This window comes from Fusarium oxysporum, chromosome VIII (genome assembly GCF_013085055.1).
Source record: "Fusarium oxysporum Fo47 chromosome VIII, complete sequence".
In the NCBI taxonomy this organism is placed as follows: domain Eukaryota; kingdom Fungi; phylum Ascomycota; class Sordariomycetes; order Hypocreales; family Nectriaceae; genus Fusarium; species Fusarium oxysporum.
The window spans coordinates 1566400-1585148 of NC_072847.1; the positions used below are offsets into that span (position 1 = coordinate 1566400).

Sequence of the window (18749 nt, forward strand, 5' to 3'; positions counted from 1 at the left end):
GGGGACCTATAGACTCATCCCTCGTTCCCCGGCTTTACGTCTGCTCCAATTCTGTAACCTTGTCATATCACTTCATCCTCTTTTATCAACATCGGAAATCTGTCTATCTCTCACTTCGCCTTCGCGTCACGACGAACACCAATTCCTCGTGCCACTATTTCTCAAGCCCTCTCTCGACAGACAGTACCGCCATTTTGACCTCGACCAAGACTCTTAGTAAACCCTTTCTTTCAAGTCAAGGCACAACAACTACCTCGGAGGCCCTGGCTCAGATTACCCTTTCACAGTTTACAACACTGGAGCTCAAGTTTTCTCCTGGAATACACCTCTCACTTTTCGACTTCTCGCGAGACGATAGGCTAACTCTGCACTTGCAACCTCGCTGTGGCTGGATATAGTCGACAGCATATCTAATTGTATTAGACTCAACCCTTGACGAGCAACTCCACGCATCGACTTCAAGCTCGGCACGACATATCCTGTCTGGAGAAGGATCTCGAACAGCCTGTATTGCGAGGATTTGTTCCCTGGAAATCATCAACTTGATCAGATCATACTGTTCTGGCAACCAAACCCCACCAGTTCTGGAATTGGCGATATTCATCATTTTGAAGGCGTCCCCCTGGCACACACACACACTACTCCAATTACCACCCCCATACTATTCCCGAGCCCATCTACAACACCCAACCTGAGCCGCATCACATTGTTTCCAGGGATCCCACTCGCCCGAGACAAACTAATACAAGTCGACGAGCCTCTTAACACCATTCCTAGTCTGTTCTTATCTTCGAACTGCACTTTTCTGAAGGATCTGAAAATTTTCTGCTGAGCAGCATAATACCTTGCGGACCGTCTCAAATCTTGTCCGAGTCGCATCCACTCAGGACTCGAGTCACTATATATCGACTGACCAACTACATATCACGACATGTCCCAGTGCTACAAGCTGTGCTAGGCCCTTGATTTTCCATTGGGTCTGTCGTTATACAGCATCAGTATCTGACACTGAACGCCGGTGGCAAAAACTTTTACCGAGATTTAGCTTGCGCTTGGCCACTTGCCTTGCGAGTGTATTTGGTTATTCGTAGGCTATCGACAACTAACTCGGGCAAGTCGTACATATCAACAGCTACTAGAACCATGGTTAGAGATTGGACCAGGGAGTCTTTCTCCCGCCATCCTCATCATCCTTACCTGCCAGAGAGATTTGTCGGGGATGGAGTTGACGATAATCGATTTCCAGAGGCTCAAGATATGCATAGACGACAGCCTCCAATGGTAACAACCTTCAAACGTGCTCATTGGAGTCCTCGCTGACATAAGGCTAAAGCAAATCGCCGATGCTCTTCGTCGAGACTGTGGGATATCGGTCAGACACTATTTCTTGGCTGTAGTAATGGATGACGGAAGCCCTCAAACCTTCTCTGGCCCTAGTACCTCCGGACCTCGAAGTGGTTACGAGAAACAGTTTTTTGATATGGAAAAATACTTGAGGGCTATGGACCGCTTGGATTCTGGTTAGTCGATTTCCGCCCAGTTATGAATCAGAGGGCTAACGTGAAGTTAGGTGCGAGCCCTGTCGTTGATGACTTCGCATTCGATGGGTACAAGCAATCTATGGACTTTCCAAGGAATCGTATGATGGACCGCCGACGAATGTCTCAGTTTGACGATTGGGAAGCGCCAGCACGACAAGGCCGGAAAAGACCAAGAGCTCGCCACCCCATCATTGATGAAGATGAAGTGCCCATGACTGTATCAACAACAATCCGAAAGGGTATTCAGGTTGGAAATCCCACGGAGCTTTGGACGTTTTATGAGCAACGTTTCAAAAACATGCAGCAAACGGCTTGCAAGCTCATAGCAAAAGCATGGGTCAAGGCCGTGGAGCCAAAGAAGCAGTCTACACATCCTTACACGGGAAGCGACGAGAAGGCACCCGACTGGTGGCCCAAGCCCTGGGGCCCAACAAAGGAGGATAAGGTGCGGCACAAGGAGCCAGACCATCTCTACAAACGAGGTAATATTCAACATTTGATTGAGTATTCTCATATTCTCTTCTAACAAACTTCAATCCAGAGCGAGTTCATCTTCTTAACCACATCCTCAGAATGATCGTGGAGCCCAATAAGACTCAGCACCCTGACATTCAAAAGCTAAATCTCAACGTGAAGAAGCTGGAGGAGATTACGATCGAGGCTCTTTCAGGCTTTTTCGCGGACAAGGATAATCCAGCCAATGCGAAGAAGCGACCGTTTCTCAATGAGATTTTCAAAGTGGCCAAGCAACAGGAACGTTACAAAGACGGGATGATTGGTAAGTCTCCGTTTGCGGAAGCTGGATGGGTGGATTCTAACTCGATCTGCAGATGGGACAACGGAGGTTTTTGTCATGGCAGACGACAAGATGCTTGATTCGTATGCATCCGGTAACGATGACGACGGGCCTGTTCCCAAGGAAGAGGATGACCAAGATGTGCAACCAAATAAGTTGGCGGCAGTCCCTGGTATGATGCCTTCGTCAAACAGCCACAGCTCAGGTGCTTCACTGCATGGCACACCTTTCCTCGGTGGAGAGCTACCTGTACGAGGCAACCAGTACAACCACTCGATGATGCAGGACATGGCTCCAGACCAGCACGGCTTTGTTGAGAACAACGCCATGCCGGTCAATGGTCAACCTGCGGTCCACCCTAATAGCGGGAACCTCGGTATAGATATGGGTGTGCCTCCTGCTGCACATGATTCTGGACGTCGTTCATCCATCTTCAGCGCCTCAGCAGATTACGCAGGACAGAATGGCACAACGATATACACCCAGCAATGGCAGCCGGGTTCCACAGCGCCAAACTCGACGTCAATGTATACCTTCACTCAACAGCCAGCCAATCCGCCAGCGACCGCTTTTGTCAGCCCCGGGGTTCCCATGAATCAGGCTCAGCCATATATGAATGCCTCGTTCGATGGACTCACGCGGGGATATGACCCCAATCAGCCTACTATGTTCCGAACAGGAAGTGTGGCACAACCGTCACAGGTCCATCCGACTCCGGGCTATGACTATATGTCTCAGGACAGTCGAGGGTTGCCCGGTGTCAAGGTGGATGATGTACCGCGACATGCGATGCATTAGACTATGCCAGACTTGACGTCACCTCTTATATACAGCCCGTGACACATTCTTGCTTTTCTCATATGGTTATAGATTATGCATGACTTTGGGCCTGGTATGACAGCACAGGTCGATCAGAACAGATCATGCGATGGTTTGTTACAGCCTCGCTGTTTCTCGGTTTACAGTTCCCACCGAATACCGGTACCAGCATTGTTACGATTGCTCATTTTGTTCAGACGGTGGGCGGCTATGATTGCCACTTGATTCGATACCCCCAAAATATATCTTTAAGGACAATCTCGGGATGGTTTATTTGTTTTTTGCGATTGACCACAGCGTCTTGTTTGGGATAAACTATATTGTGTGTGCCTGCATTTTCGGTATCAAGTTTTGTTTTCCCGTGGGCTTGGTGGTTCCTGATTGGCATTTCTATGGTGTGCATTCTCGCTCAACGTGGACATTGACATGCTCCGAATTGTTAATTACTGCTTAGCTCTGAGTAGATGAGGGTGGCTCATGGGTGTTGGGACAACGGCTACGAAATTCTTATGTTGACGACCAGAAACGCTATCACGATTAACGGCGGCGAACACGTTTACCAGCAGTGGTTCATTCATCATGTCCACATGCGGACGATTTACCGAGTCCAATGAAATAGGGTTATGAAACAGGGGGATGGGAAATGAGAACTTCTCATATCCATAAGCAATGTGGAATAGATATTGGGCGAAGGAATCTTACATATTATACTTCAAGTTCCAGCTTGCAGCTTACTTGCTTCGTGGATACATAGGGTCTGTTAGGTCAGTTCCTGCTAATTTCAGCTCTGAATGAAGAATGGTTGAACAAGACAGTGAGGAGATTCTGCTCACGAGAACTGCTGCACATCTTGGTGTAGGGAGAGGCGGCGGAGGGCCAAAGGGGGGACTATTTCCTTGTGTATTTCTCAGTTGAACAAGACCTGATCTAGCGTTTCAACGCAATAACGATCACAATTCGACTATTCCTTGCTCCACAGCAGCAAAATCATGAATAACAATCATGGACAGGCTTCAGCGCAAGGGCAGAATTTATCATGATCAATTATACCAGGTTGTTTTCCAATACAGCACTCGGAAAAATCATGAACAAAAGAATATGCATGAGCAGGCACATTATATGAAGAAAAGTTCTATCAACTCGGTTCAACACTCAAGCTACTGTACCGTATCGCACAGTGAAGCAGATCCGTTACCTCAACCTTCTGCTGACCTGTGAGTGAATCCATCCACCAACGCCAAGCTACTTGAAACCATCAAACCAAATGAATCAAATCAAATCGGAGACAACATAACCACGCGAGGAGACTACTCAGATGCACCAAGAAGAACTCTCTTGATACTCTGCTCTCTCCTGGTTGTGGGAAAATGTCGCTCCCGAATCCCGCGAACAAATAAAAACAAAATAACATGCAAAAACACAACCGAGCTGAGTAACAAATATTCACCGAGGGAACATTTGCTAGACGGGATTAGGCAGGGGTATACGTTATGAAGAAGGTAAGTCCGAGGTAGGGGAGAATGCCAACGCTGTATAGTGCTTCTAGCTCGATGCATTGGCAGTTGTGTTCTCCTCTTTGGGCTGTGGAGGCTCGAGGCCTGCATTTTGTGCCACTCGCTTCCAAGTCTCGAGCTCGCGGTACAGACGCTCACATTCCTGCTTGAGTTTGTCGTTGGAAGCGCTCAACTCTGTGATAGCTTGCTCTGTGAGAAGCTTCTCGAGCGTCCACTTCTCAATGTTTTGTTGCTCGTTCTCTTTAAGCTGGGAAATAAAGCTGACTGCCCGTTGTAGAATGGAACCCTTGTTCTTCTCACAACCAGGGACAATCTTAGCGAGCTCGTTAATACCTTCGTTGATGGTTTCCCGACGGCGACGCTCCACTGTTTTCAATTAGTATATTTGAAGACAATTCGACAAATTAGATATCCATACCTTCTTTGTGGTTGTCCTTTCGCATCTTGTGCCATTCTTCTGATCCGACTGTTGGTTTGGGGTTGGGGGCTGCGGGATTGTATCGTGGTGGCTGATGCGGAACACCATTGGGTGGTGTATGTTGATGCTGAGGAGGGGCGACTTGAGGAGGCTCCATAATACTGTCAACTGTAGGTGTCACATCGGGGTTGAAAGCTGGATCATGGCCATGCTCAGGATCAGTGGCTGCCTGGGCTGCAAATTGCTCTTCTGTCGAGGGTGGAACATGCAGGGTGGGATACATGCCGAGGGCAGCCTGTGCGGTGCTGGTAGCACTGGTAGGATCCGGAGCTTCGGGGTGGTCGTGATCTGCTTGGGCGGCCTGCTGCAGAGCGTTGAAATCGGCGACGTTGACGCCATTCGCGTTGACGGCCTGGCTCTCCATGGCACTGTCGATGAAGGAGGCGGGGTCGGCAGACATGTGGGCAGCTGGGGCAGGGCGTTTATTCCTGGCGAGATCAGGACTGCCGGATTCGCGCTTCCGCTTCTGACCAGGGGAGCCGGTCAGGCTGGAGAGGTCTGGCTGCTCGGCAAGAACTTCAGCCATGGTTCAGTCGTGAGAGAATTATCGAAGAAAACAAGTGGTTTTTTGGTAGACGGGTTTGTTCGATCAAAAGCGCTCGCCAAGATTAAAGAGGCTGAGTGCAAAGTTTGATGATGTCGAGGCCACAGATGAGAGACGTTGACAATCAATCAAAGATCTGGATAGGGAAGGGCAGTTAGAATAAACTCGCTGCAGAATTAAGCTATGGGTAGATGAAGTGTGAGAGAGAAAAGCAAGGGGATCCGGCCGCGAGTGACGGAGAAGAGGTTGAGCATCTGTTGGTTGAGTGCCAGTGCCAGTATCAACTGCAACACGTGCACATGATGCGCTAGTCTTGTTGTCGAAGAGGGCTTGAATCTTTGCATGGGGCATGGACAGAAGGGAAAGCATCGTAGGTTGTCGCTCGCTTGAGGAGTGAATGTGAGAGTCGCGATGACTGAGCGTGAGAGAAAGACATGATGAGGCGATGCGTCTGTGCTGATTCAGCCACTCTTTATGAGGGATGAAAACAGCGCGCAAAGGAAGATGCCGGGACAGGCACAAGAGTATATTTATGCGATGCTCATGATGGCAGGCGACGTACAGTTGTGACTGTGAACTATGGTGGTTGTGTTGATGATTCAAGCAAGCAGTAAAGATGCTGCCACTTGGCAAGATGCATTCATTTCATTGCGTTGCGTTGCATCGTCAAGCCTCATTCCATGACTGCAAATACTTTGCAAAAGCCCATTTCTGAGTGCAGAGACTCGAGTTGCATTGTTGCGTCGTCGTGCAGATCATTAAATCAAATGTATCGTGAAGTGAATGAGATGCATGAAAGCGACATACCTCCCAGATCATGTGCTTCGAGGCGTGATCGTGCGAGATCACGAGTTTCTCGTCTCACGTGTTTGCCTTGGTGGGATCTACCTCGTGATATCGCGCGAGTCCCAGTTGATAAGTCGACAACTTCGCGTCTATAAATGAACGGAACCAGGACCAATACTCAACAAAGGATTTTTAATAAATAAAAAAAAGGAGGAGGACTAAATCCTGGGTCTTTGATACGCGTTCGGGTCCAGATAAAGACGCGAGGATCTTTATGTTACTAAAGGGGAAGAACGAATTCTCTCCCCGACGAAAATGGGCGCTTCTTTGGCTGGACACGCAGCTGGGAACTGACACTGGGAGTGAGCGAGTCGGGTCACGCGGCGGAGGAAGAGGGTGAACACGTGCAAGTGGTGGGTGAGGCTGGTAAGATAAATAAGTTGACGCGAGTGAGAGGGGGGGAAGATGCTGCCTGAGGCCGAAATAAGTGGCCTAGATGGGAGAGGGCGACCAATAGGAGGGTCAGGTGGGCCACATAAGCACTGAGATGGGGGGAACAGGCAGACAAGGAACCTGGAAAGGGCGAAGGCGTTATGAATCAATGTGGAAAGTGCTAGGGAGTTGGTTGTTAGTTGTATTGCACCTGAGTAACTGTATGATATGAGATGAGTTCATAGGTACTATTCTCGGTTGCCTGCCTATAAATAGGATTATACCTCTCTACCTTATATACAATACCTAGGTACCTAACTAAGGTAAGGTACCTTGTAAAAAGCCAAGAATACACCTCAACACTAACCATAGTCATGCTTTGGTGCTCTCATCATACAATAATAAGCCTGATCCTCTCTTGTCTTAACTTGATTGTCTCTCTCATTGTCAGCTTGTATAGCTCTCCAAATGCGGAGAATCATTACACAGCACAGGCCAATTAGGGAACCCTCAGGGATAACAAACAATACTACACAATTACACCACACCACTAGAACATGAGGAGCCGGCATGTAATCACCTGATCCCATCCCACGTACATCACTTGACGCCGAGAGGTGAAACAGGTTGCGTCCTAAGATATCTGCGACAGATGATCCAATCTGGACTCGTCTGACACAGGAGCTGGTTCTAGGGGCCTCAGCAGGTTCAGCTCTACGTGCAATATGCTGTGAATCAAGGCCCGAACTGTACAAACACATTTATTAGAAGTCACTTCATAACAATGCTGATATTGACTTTTGATTCCAAGAATACACTCATTTCCCTTCAAGCAAGGATAGCCCAGGTGCCACAGAGACGTTCGTGTATTGGAGCCAAGTCTGCAGTGCATATCCAGTACGATCCTCAAGCCTCTCAACTGTGAGATATCAAAATCGATACCGTGTTTCTCCACCATGATCTATTTGCTTCATGCAGCCAGCCGACTCTGTGTTGAACGGACCACTGATGGTTTGCGGCATAAAAGGCATCTTGTCATACCAGAACCAGATGCAGGCTGATGACGAACACAAGGTTGAAGTCGATACGCTAGTCTTGTATGTAGCATTTCCTCCGAATATTGTTGTTTCTTTGTTAAGCAACTGATAACATTTGAACGAGGACCTACCTACACTTAGGCAGGTACGCAAATATCTGCGTAGAGATATAGCTAAGGTAAATTCTCTTTTAGTTCTATCTTTTCATAAGGTACTCTCTCTTTCTTCGCTTACAGCGGGAATCACTCCCAAGACGGGGCCCCACATACCCATCTTCCGAAGGCGGGACGGGGAGTAGAGGACTGCATGATGCACTGCACAGTTAGGAGGTACGTACCTAGCTTCCATTGGAGCACCCACCTCATGACACAACCCACTTCACTTTGACTTCACCTCACTCACGATAACGACTTATCAATCACAATCATCGGAGCTTAATAAGCCTTCCGCCTTCTACGGGCGCTACATGCGATTGTTTACTATCTGAGTAGTCGATTTATCCCTTCCACAAGCAAACATTCATAATGGGCGATCACGAAAGTTCCCAGATCAGACATAACGAGCATCTGCTGCTTGTAAGTCCGGCTTAACCAAGCGCCCCATCACCGCCTCTCCATGATAACTGATAGTCGACGTCAGGACCAACCTTTGCTTCGCCTCCCCTCCGAACTCCTTCGAAAGAACTTCCGCACGGCCCATTTCACAATCGAGAAAGACACAGCCGCCCTAAAGACATTACTCAAAGATTCAGCCACCGCTGCCGTCTCCGGCCGCGCATCACAGCAAGATGTCCTTCGTAACATCGACGCAATGGTGTCCCGCATGCGAGGTTTGAAGCGCAAACTCAATGCGAGCGCCGCTGAGGAGGCTCGTCTGCATACACAGACAGCTGCCCGCATCTCACATCTCGACGAACTATACAAGATGGATACGGTGGAGGACGTTAAGTACGAAACATGGAGTAGGAAGAGGCTCGATCGCCTTTTGGCAGACTACCTGCTTCGCCATGGATACAATGACACTGCAAAGGAGCTGGCCGAGCAGCGTGGTATTACCGATCTCGTTGATATCGACACCTTCGTTGCTGCAAGTCGTGTCAGAGATTCTCTTCTGAAGCAGAGCGTGGTTGAAGCTCTGGCTTGGTGCACCGATAACAAGAAGGAGTTAAGGAAGATGGAGGTACGTTGCCTATTCTAAAAACCGCCTCAATATCCACATTCTAACTATTCGCAGAGTAAGCTCGAGTTCATGCTTCGCTTTCAACAATATATCGAGCTGGTCCGCTCGCAATCCTCGGCCAAACTCACTGAAGCCATTGCTCACGCAAAGAAACATCTCATTCCTTACCGGGCCACATTCCCCCGAGAAGTTCAGCAGGTCTGTGGTTTGCTTGCCTTTCCCCCTGGTGGTGCATCTACCGCCGCTCCCTATGGAGATCTGTATAAACCTTCCCGCTGGGCTGACCTTGCCAACCTCTTCACAACAACCCACAATCAACTCCTTGCCCTCCCTGCAGTCCCACTCCTTCACGTTGCACTCTCTTCTGGTCTATCAGCCCTCAAAACACCTGCATGCCACACGGACCCAATGCACTCATCAGATAGTCCATCTGCCCAAAGCACATCCGATATCGCAGCAGCAGCTTCGACTCTCGGCCACGGCGTTTGTCCCATCTGTTCCACTGAACTCAATGAGCTTGCCCGGAATGTGCCGTACGCTCACCATACTCAGAGTCATGTAGAGCACGATCTCAGGCTACTGCCTAATGGTAGCGTCTATGGAAGGGACCGCCTTGAAATACAGGCGAGGAAGAATAATTTGCCTTCTGATCAGGTTAAGGACCTCCGGACAGGAGATATCTTCCCAGTTGAGTCACTGAAGAAGGTTTATATCACGTAAAGAGTTCATCGCTGGGGACTGATGATGCGTAAGAGAAATTTCTGGTTAGATATTGGCGTTTACTACATGGATAGGTGTTCCGGTTTTCATCACATTGTACAATACAAAGTCACTGCGAGCCAGTGGCTTAGACATAGCGCTGCCATCCATCTTTGACGGGCATCATGTCATAGCACGACTTAAAATTGGACAAAATAAACAACTTTGCGAAGCTCAAATTCAAAGGTGCCAACTCCTAGTTAACCATACAATACAGTATACAACAGCGGCGCCGACACCAACTGACACGTATGATCCCCTCCCAACCGTCCTTACCGGTCCCTTTTTTTCTCCATTGGATTCCTGAAACTTCCGAAAGTCATTATATCAAAATCGTAAACCTAGGCAGAATGCATTGGAGCGGGAAGCGAAGAGTATGGTAGCATAGAGGTATGATATCTCATTGTATAGACCCACTTCATGTAGAGAAACCAATAACTATGTTTTTGGCATAATGAAAGGTCATAACGAAAGAGGAATAGGTTGATGGTAAAGAGCAAAATGCAAGGCATAGAAAACATTAATACTATCGGCATAGTCCATAGCCCGCCCAGTGGGGTAACAGCCCTTGGGGATGAGCCTCTCATCGGTTTCCGCCGAAAGCGAAGTTGCCAAATACACCACCGCCTCCACCAGGAGTCATAGGCCCAGTGTTGATGGTGCCGTTATGCCCTTGTGGTCCTGGGGTGGTGGCTAACGCAGCATTTGTCGTGTTAGGGGTGCTAGGTCCGTTGCCATTTGTTTGCCCATCATTGCCGCTTTGCTGGTTCATCATTGACATGACAAGGCTGGAATTTGAGTCAGGGAAGCCCAAGCCCCAGACCTTGCCAACATGCTCATCAGGAATATCACCGGCAAATATCTTATCGCGCATAGAGAAGAAGACCTTTCCGGTGAGTAACGAATCAGAGCCTGCTTGGTGGGCAGAGCCAACACGTTTAATCTTGAGGGTTTCGGCAATGTTCTCAAGTCCAGATTTATGCTCAAACTTTTGCAGGATCTCAGTGCTACTGGGATCGCTGGGTGTAAGAAGGCCGGAGTTGTGTAACCTGATGGCGTGCTTCATGAGGTGCTTCACGTCGTACGTCGTGGGGAAGTAGAGCTTCATCTTGTGGTCAAAATCGACTTCGTCGTTGGGCAATGGTAAGCAGATCAGCAGCTTGGTCAAGTAGCCGAAATCGTAACCGCCATGGAACGATATCCACTTGACGTTATCGAAGCAGACAAGACCAGAAGGAATCAGAAGGGAGGCGAACTCATGAGGATCAATGCCATCACGTTCGAGAGCATTAAAGTCGATCCCGGCTTGCTGAAGTGACTCGATCGATTTCTCGTTATACATGTCGTCCTTCAATGAGAACTTAAAGTTGAACTGCCACGAACAAGGGAAAGGAGCATTAGTCGCTGCCCTTTGAGCGGCTGTGCCAAGCTTCAGATCGTTTGTGGGCCGTGGAGGGGGGGTCTCGCCGTCTTCGTTAAAGAAGGTGAGCCCTATTTGGATGACCCTCAGCATATCGACGTTGGTTCGTAGGCATTGGTAGTGATAATCGCTCTTCCCTCTGAATCCTCCCATGGGCCTTGAAACGACACCTGGAAATTCGGTATCCTTTTCACACCCATTGATTAGCACATCTTCAAAAATGATGCTCATTCCTCAAGCCTTACCATCGCAATGTAAGGATACTTGTCCACCAAGTCTCGCAATACGGCCATTTCTTCGTGCAAGTTGTGCTTCCATACTTCCCGTATCCTACCCTTGTTAGGATGTGTCCTGATTCCTGGGTGTTCCATCAACATGTTCTGGTGAACCTGCCCATGTTGTGGTTGTTGTAGGGCGGCTGCAGGGCCATGGAAACCCATTCTTGCACTTTGACTACCAAATCCTGTATCGGCGAACCCCTGGCCATTGAGGCCGGCTGTCGTAAAAGCATTGCTGTTGGCAGCAGAGAAGGGTCCCAGCTGTGTGTTGGCGTTCAGGTACTGGTTCCCGCCTAAATGGCCACCCTGTTGTTGGGCATGGGAGGGGAAGCCACCCTGGTGGTATGGCGCTGCCACAGCAGGCCCCCCGCCAAAACCCCTAAGTTGCGGCGGCGGCATGTGGTTCTGTCCAGGGAAGTGTTTGTTTCTGTTGGAGGGCTGTCTGGTACGAGTGCCTCGGGAGCGTTGGAGGGGTTGCCAATGTCTGGCTCCTGAACGCAAATGCGATGAGCGCGGGTAGTGATTGGCGGTATTCCTTTGTGCTTGGTTTGATTGTGTGCCAGAACCTGGAGGTTCTGAATTCGAAATAGAGCTCCCAGTCGCTGGATTGACCAAGGATGGCTTCTAACGCCCGAATGGTTTCTAACGCGACGATTTGAAGTGATACGTGTTACCTCGACTACCGCGACCGTTGTTCATTGAGACAACGTGGGAGTATTGCCAAGATTACAAAGTATTTCTCTGATCTTCTCGAGTGGCTGCGATAGCGATAGATGTCGTCGAATGCTGTCGGTGGTATATGTGATTTCGTTTCGAATGGTGGAGAGGAGTGACGATAGAGATAAAGATGTGCGCCGACTGGATTCCTCGTCGAAGATGATAAAAAGCTTCGCTAGTTACTCGGGGCCGGCCTCTTCCTTGCTGAGATTCTATAAAAAGCGTCGAATGTCCCTTGGAAGGTTTAAAGTCTGTATAAGTCAATTGATGGCATAGACTACGTCCTCTAGACTCTGGAGGGCAGAGGTGAGGAGGGCGGGTGAATCAATTGGTCCGTGCGTCATATCGGAGGAACCAGTCAACTTTGATCCGATCCGTGCTTTACGTGCCAGCCCAGTCCAGTTTAACCTAACCTACAGTGACGGGGGGGGAAGAGAGCCAGCATCAATCACTAAGGTCGAATTGGCTCGCTCTCCATTCGCCCATTTCATTTGTCGTCAGATCCAACCACCACCAGAATCTCTCCTTCAGCCCACGATGCTTGCCACGAGGTACGGCGCGCACTCACACGGCTGCTATTAACTCAATTGGCGCAACCAATTGTAGCGAATGAACTCGGTTTGCTAATATGTTCGCCATGTAGAGTGCTACGAGCCGCCGCGGGCGGTCCCAAGCCCAACATCACCGGCTTCAACATGCGGGCGTTCCAAGCATCAACCGGCCAGCCTCGATACGATCCCTGGGAGCGAAAGTCCGTAGTCCCTTGCTGCCACGTCTGAACCAAATAGAGCCAATGTACTGACCCTCCTTCGCAGCGAGGCCTGGCGATACCAGGGTCCCTATACCCGCTGGAACCGTCTCAAGAGCGGTTTCCCCGGTCTCGGCATCGCGACAGTCGCTTTCACCGCTTACTGCGGATACGAATACTTCTTCCTCGAGGACGAGCACCACCACGGTGAGGCGCATGGAGAGGAGCACCACTAGAGTGCATGGATACGACGATTGAGGGAGCAGATTTAGCTGGAATGCAACTATCCAGAGGTGAGAAGTTTTGTACATATACCTCCCGCGGCGAGGACGGTTTTTGATCAGATTATGGAACCATCAATCAAAAGAAATATCAAAACAAGAAACAGGAGGACCTGCCTTTCTGACATCATCATGAACTTGCTGTGGTATTGGAACAAACTGGAAAGCCAATACATCGGTGGCGTGAAGAACTTTTGAACTGGATAGGTAACATTCCTTGTTGGTGACACTTTGTCCTACGATTATCACTCGAGTGCTAGGGCTTCCTTTTCTTTGTCAACTGCGATAGTTATCAGTGTGGATGGTGTGAAGACTACTGGTATCTATGCTCACCCTACCAATTATCGGGTCGATCGCTCAGTTACTTGTGAAGCTTACGGAGGTGTGCTTTGTTCCTCAATGAGCAAAGCGGAATGAGCATGCAAGGTCCATAAACATCTCGAGTCTTGACCAGTCTGTGAATGTCTATGCAACGAGCCGACTTTCAAGACAAGTAGACCCGGTTCAAGGACAACGCTCAGGAAATAATTGATCAACATATCAAATTGATTCAATTTGGTGGTTCAAGCCAAGGTAAAAAGGTATCTCACAAGACTATCCTGTCTCTATGCTAACGAAGGTAAAATTGGTCCTCAGACCCTATGCAGAATGGTATCAAATGTCCAGAAACGCCGCCGTATATCCATTTCGGCTATAGCCCACAACTCCAAGAAAAGAATAAAGAACGGCCATCCGAGGCCACAGAAGAAGATACCTTGTAATCATAACGCCATTTTCCCAGTGACAATGCAGCTGCCAAGTACCCATCGAGGGTCTCGCGTTAGGTCATCATGATTCGGGTCGCAGCTCAAGACTGTCTCATAAGCCGAGACCATTGACAGCATCGAGGGCGCCTTCCACTGCTGTTTCCAATTCTTCCACCCTGACCTTCAACCCCTTGTTCTCGTCCTTGAGAAGACTGACAGTATCCCAAGCCATACTGGCGGTTTGCCCTTGGCAGTTGAGGCATGTCGCAGGCGCAGGCTTAGGCTTCTCGCTCGACATGCCCCGGATAAGTTTTTGAAACGCACCCATTTGAGTGTTGTTGGTGTTTCGTGCGGCAGCATTACCAGTGGCACGAGGAGGCTCCAGTGTGACGGGCTTAGGTTGAGTAACAGGACTGATCTCAGATATGTTGGTACAGATTGTTGGGCTGCGGGATCGCGAGAAGACACTGGCCTCATCTACGCTCTCATCATCAGATGAGGTCGAAGTACTCTTTCGCCAGCGTTTTAGTCGATCCTCATCGACGCCCAGATCTTCTGATACGATCGAAGCTGCTGAGGTAATATTCTCTTTCTCGCCATTAGTCGCCTCATCTGCGCGGTCCTTTTCATTTGCCAAGCGGTTGAGCAAGTACTCGATCATAGCATCTCGCTCTGCCATCAGGATAGCCTGCTCCTCCAGCTGCTTCTCGAGCTGTTGGACCCTGATTTCAGCTTCACTTTTGTTGAAATTTTGAATATCCCGCTCAGCCTGGAGCTCCCTAAATTCTGTTGTGCGTTGCTCATAAGCAGCCTGGAACTTGCTCAGCAGACCAGTGGCGTTCATCTGCAGATTCTTGAAGGCGGATGGCGAGAAAGCTGTGCCTTCAACAGGAAGGCCGTTAGGGAAAAGACCCTTTTCAATGTCGAGATTCATGAGGGCCTCATTTTGTTCTTCCGAGGGACATGCAGTAGGTGAAGCAGTAAGGGAGCCGAAAAAGTTGAACCGAGAAGAAGTTGGTGTGGATGGCTTGGCCGAGGATGTACTGCGTCGTCGAGGTTCTGCAGCGGTTGTGGATAAAGGCGAAGGTGCATTAGATCGATTGAACCAAGTTGAGAAGCCGTTTCGAGGAGCTTCCTCTACAACAGCAGGCAAACTTGACCGAGTTTTGGAGGCAGCAGGCCTCTTGTCGCCGGTGAACGACATGTCGACGGAAAGCGGCCTAGGCTGACTGCTGGAGATCTTGTAGAACTGCGATTCAACGTCCAAGTTGTTGTCGGCCGAGTTGATGGAGTGACGCAGAGGTGACTGAAGTTTAGGAGAAGTAGGTTCTACATGAAGACCGGGATCGCGGGTTCGAACAGAAGAGCTGGGAGGGTGATGAGCTGTCGTAGGAGGTGTCACTGAGAGAGGAGCCAGAGGAGGACTTGAACGGGGAGTCGACTGAGCAGCGCTGGGTGTCTTGAGGGCCGCGGGGGAAAGGCGGAGGGAAGTGGTTTCTGATAGATTATTGTTTCTGGGTTTGTTTGTCACAGCAGCTCGCCTCCGGGCGGTCGAGGCGCGAACACTGGAGCCATACGACGCTTGGGAGCTCGGCCCCGTTAGACGCGAATGATATTCGATGGGAAACTGTCCATGCTCCTCCTCGGCAGCTCGATCCTCAACGAGCCCCTGGGGATCCAGAGGCTGCATAATCGCTAATGTTTCGGTTCCAAGGGGTTTGGGAGATTTGATGGAACAGGGGTCCAGAGAAAGGAACCCAGTTTGACAAGCACTAGAAGAACGCTAGTAGCGGCGATCGTATTGATATATATTAGGTGGAGAGCTGCTCCAAATCGATTGTGTCGAGGGAGAGCGGTGGGATAGCTTGTGGTGGAAAGAAGAGAGTTAGCGATGGGTGAACGGTGGTTTATGGCGGGCGAGGAGGCCATAGATATTAACCTTGACACCACAGTTTGTTGCGCGTGGCCGGGTTCGGCTGAGGAGGAGCCGACTATGCAGTAACACCCAAGAACCAGACCCTACACCTCCTCCACTCCGCGGATAGACGGGTATGGTTGGGCAACTTGGATATGCTCTGATGGTGGATTTGTTTGGACAGAGTTGAGTGGTTGAGGTATCTGAGGGGTCCTTTAGTGGCCAACAAACTTGTACCAATGGGGTAATTCTGCAGCCCCAGGTTGACACAGCTCCGGAAGACTATCAGGTCCATCTATAAAAGATGACCATATCTGCATTTCTGAGAAAGACGTTCCAATTGTCTGTGAAACCCTTTCCGGAATAAACACTGCAAAATGTCGTCTCGTAGTGTCTCACTACCAACAGTTGGCGAGCAAGCCAGCCGAGCTTGGTAACGCCCTAGCGTTGATCCCTGAACGCTGTGGAATGTAGAGACACGCCACAGTCTCCAGAGGCACTTTATCATTGTGGGCTTGACGTAGCTGGAGGTTGGTCTGCCAAGGAAGGCAATAAAACTTAGGACCTCGATCCCAAATGAGAAAAATACTTAGGTATAGTATCATAACTTTAGGGGGCTCTTTGATAAGTTTATTTTGGCATCTATTGTCAAGGTCTGAAGTTTTCTTTCTCCCTTAGGGGTCTGATCTCACCAACATACTTAGGTAGGTAGTACGTTCCATTGTTAGTAAAGTCATGAATGACATATTCATGACAATGATTGATCAAGGGACCTTGACTCAATATTGGCCTTTGGTGAAAATCCCTCGTTATCGAGTCGAGTCCCTGAAACTGAGTCCATAATCATGGTCACAGGATAAGGCAACTGAAGGATCAATGCAACCAACCTTACCCATATAAATCATGCAGTATCACTATCACCTGCATAGCACTACTGCATAAATGAGCCCTTCCCGAACAGCTCCAACGTCCCCGCACGTCTTTGTCTTGCCTTGTCTCGCCCTGCCTGTAGTTCTAGGCTGTCCTAGACGGGAACCTGCAGAAATGCAAAAGCAAAGTTTCTACCTTAATCTAGGTTCGTAGGGCCATCTCAAGCTTTTCCACGCATTTTCACCCTTCAACCCACAAGCCCGGCCAAACTCAGACCACTTCTTGGCGAGTCCAGGCCGTTCCCTTCTCCATCTGGTTCCTTAACCTCATCCTAGAACAGGAACAAACTTTCGCGCCGGCACGTTGATGAACTTGATTGCCACGATCTATAGCGCCTTGTGGCTGCACAAGATCAAGCAACCCCGGAAGAGATCTCCCTTCGATTTTGCAAGATCATTGATGGCTTTCATGGCAACGACTGTCGTGTGTCACTTTCAGTATGGTGGAAGCTTGGATGCACAGTATGCTCTCTGATTGTTGTACTGGACATTCTTTTGCATTATTATTCAAAAGTTACCATATTTGCTTGCTTAGAGCGTGGTAACAATTCTAGGCTTTTGTTTGTACCTCTGACCTGGTTACATCCAGGTGCAGTACCTTTGTAGGCAGGGCGACATGGACGGTAAACTATGGCGTCAAGTTGCCTCCGTCATCTCAAAGTTGTGAATGGTTGATCACTGTGGAGTTTGAAGACACAGTCTAGGCCTAGGGCGCTGGAGTAAAGTCTCCAGAATCTTAGTTACAACAACCCTTGGTCTCTCGGCCGCTTTAGGATGAACGGTATTGGCGACTATCTACCACACAAATTCCAGCTCTTTCAGCTGGATCATTTTGACAAATGAGAGCCCCGCGTGCCGTTCATACAGACTATCGTCACAATCCTGCCTACTGACCCTGCTTGAACAGCTTCAATCAGCCTACTCTTATTAGTCGTGCGGTTCCACCATCTTCGTCATTGCCCTCGTTTGCGGAAACACCAATCTCTTGTTTCATTTGTCTTGGTCATTAGTAGGTATAGTACCTTAGGCTGGCGAACGCTCTATACCTTAGGTAAGGTACCTAGTAGCCGATTCAAACGAAGCAACAACCCGGAGGTGGTTCATTGGACTTGTGCCCACAAGGTCTCAGCCTACAAGGCAACAATGGACTTATACTCACTTGGAACTTTCCTTACTTGTCCACTACCTGAGGTAAGGTAGGTAGATAGGTTTTTTTTTCCCTTGCAAGTATTTAAGCCTAGGTACTAGGCACCTACCTAGTTGAGATGGATGCTTCCACTTGACTACCTACTAACCTAAGTATCTCCCACTGAGTCGCATTTGCATAGTGCTGAACTTATAAGTCCTTTCACACGTGAATGGAACTACCTGCCGTAGGTACCCAGGTGCTCAGTTTAGTATACGACTGCCTTCAAAAGGCTTTGCTGCTTACCTATAAGGGAAAGTTGCTTCTCGCATACCTTCATCGCGATTGCCTCCAATGTCCTGAACCCAAGCTTTGCAGGCTGGTTCTCTAGTGAGGTGGTCGAAGACAGCAAGAAAGCAGGCTATCTCAACTTCAAAAGAATCGAGAAGCACTGCCTGGGGCGAATTCCTTGCTTGGTCGGGAGAAATAAAGGTCCCAGGCATTGGAGAAACTTCAGCACCGCAAAACAGAATGCAACAACCAGAATGTTGAGAGTAACTCAGCCTTAGGGGGTGCCTCCCTTGGGTATCTGATGCTATCTCAGGTATCTCGGATATTGGGGAAGTTGTAGATAACAATCTAGAAGTGTCAACTTCTGTCCCCCCGTGAAGTCATTTGTAACTGCCCCCATCAACGTCCTGTTT

General features: G+C 49.1%; 6 protein-coding genes across 6 annotated transcripts; 3 read left to right on the forward strand and 3 right to left on the reverse strand.

Annotated features, from left to right (window-relative positions):
- Window positions 1–1399: 1399 nt before the first annotated feature.
- FOBCDRAFT_205185 (uncharacterized protein) lies at window positions 1400–3135 on the forward strand (the record flags this gene model as incomplete). Its single annotated transcript, XM_031188615.2, has 4 exons — window positions 1400–1520; window positions 1571–2023; window positions 2083–2319; window positions 2372–3135. 4 exons carry the CDS (start codon window positions 1400–1402, stop codon window positions 3133–3135), a joined length of 1575 nt encoding a protein of 524 aa, XP_031035880.2.
- A 1401-nt stretch (window positions 3136–4536) lies between these two features.
- On the reverse strand, window positions 4537–5810 carry FOBCDRAFT_47682 (uncharacterized protein). Its single transcript, XM_031188604.3, has 2 exons — window positions 5089–5810; window positions 4537–5036 (listed from the first exon to the last, which is right to left on the reverse strand). Exons 1-2 carry the CDS (start codon window positions 5672–5674, stop codon window positions 4699–4701), a joined length of 924 nt encoding a protein of 307 aa, XP_031035869.1. The 5' UTR covers window positions 5675–5810; the 3' UTR covers window positions 4537–4698.
- A 2529-nt stretch (window positions 5811–8339) lies between these two features.
- On the forward strand, window positions 8340–10042 carry FOBCDRAFT_47702 (CTLH/CRA C-terminal to lish motif domain-containing protein). Its single transcript, XM_031188599.3, has 3 exons — window positions 8340–8522; window positions 8587–9126; window positions 9181–10042. The coding sequence occupies exons 1-3, from the start codon at window positions 8472–8474 to the stop codon at window positions 9844–9846; spliced, it is 1257 nt and encodes a 418-aa protein (XP_031035864.2). The 5' UTR covers window positions 8340–8471; the 3' UTR covers window positions 9847–10042.
- A 426-nt stretch (window positions 10043–10468) lies between these two features.
- On the reverse strand, window positions 10469–11745 carry FOBCDRAFT_142271 (ribonuclease H-like domain-containing protein; the record flags this gene model as incomplete). Its single annotated transcript, XM_031188598.3, has 2 exons — window positions 10469–11491; window positions 11551–11745. The coding sequence occupies 2 exons, from the start codon at window positions 11743–11745 to the stop codon at window positions 10469–10471; spliced, it is 1218 nt and encodes a 405-aa protein (XP_031035863.3).
- Window positions 11746–12731: 986 nt separating this feature from the next.
- On the forward strand, window positions 12732–13648 carry FOBCDRAFT_229312 (NADH-ubiquinone oxidoreductase B12 subunit family-domain-containing protein). Its single transcript, XM_031188596.3, has 3 exons — window positions 12732–12851; window positions 12944–13051; window positions 13116–13648. Exons 1-3 carry the CDS (start codon window positions 12838–12840, stop codon window positions 13282–13284), a joined length of 291 nt encoding a protein of 96 aa, XP_031035861.1. The 5' UTR covers window positions 12732–12837; the 3' UTR covers window positions 13285–13648.
- Window positions 13649–14175: 527 nt separating this feature from the next.
- FOBCDRAFT_47720 (uncharacterized protein) lies at window positions 14176–16034 on the reverse strand. The gene is made up of 2 exons (XM_031188595.3): window positions 16015–16034; window positions 14176–15939 (listed from the first exon to the last, which is right to left on the reverse strand). Exon 2 carries the CDS (start codon window positions 15763–15765, stop codon window positions 14188–14190), a length of 1578 nt encoding a protein of 525 aa, XP_031035860.2. The 5' UTR covers window positions 15766–15939; window positions 16015–16034; the 3' UTR covers window positions 14176–14187.
- Between the last annotated feature and the right edge of the window lie 2715 nt (window positions 16035–18749).

Excerpts from the sequence above, each read along its gene's own strand:
- FOBCDRAFT_47682 (XM_031188604.3), bottom strand. The coding sequence starts at position 5,674 with ATGGCTGAAGTTCTTGCCGAGCAGCCAGACCTCTCCAGCCTGACCGGC. Across the intron at positions 5,037-5,088 it reads AAAGGACAACCACAAAGAAG|TGGAGCGTCGCCGTCGGGAA; the intron begins GTATGGATATCT and ends AATTGAAAACAG.
- FOBCDRAFT_47702 (XM_031188599.3), top strand. The coding sequence starts at position 8,472 with ATGGGCGATCACGAAAGTTCCCAGATCAGACATAACGAGCATCTGCTG. Across the intron at positions 8,523-8,586 it reads ATAACGAGCATCTGCTGCTT|GACCAACCTTTGCTTCGCCT; the intron begins GTAAGTCCGGCT and ends AGTCGACGTCAG. Across the intron at positions 9,127-9,180 it reads AGGAGTTAAGGAAGATGGAG|AGTAAGCTCGAGTTCATGCT; the intron begins GTACGTTGCCTA and ends AACTATTCGCAG.
- FOBCDRAFT_229312 (XM_031188596.3), top strand. Across the intron at positions 13,052-13,115 it reads TACGATCCCTGGGAGCGAAA|CGAGGCCTGGCGATACCAGG; the intron begins GTCCGTAGTCCC and ends CCTCCTTCGCAG.
- FOBCDRAFT_47720 (XM_031188595.3), bottom strand. The coding sequence starts at position 15,765 with ATGCAGCCTCTGGATCCCCAGGGGCTCGTTGAGGATCGAGCTGCCGAG.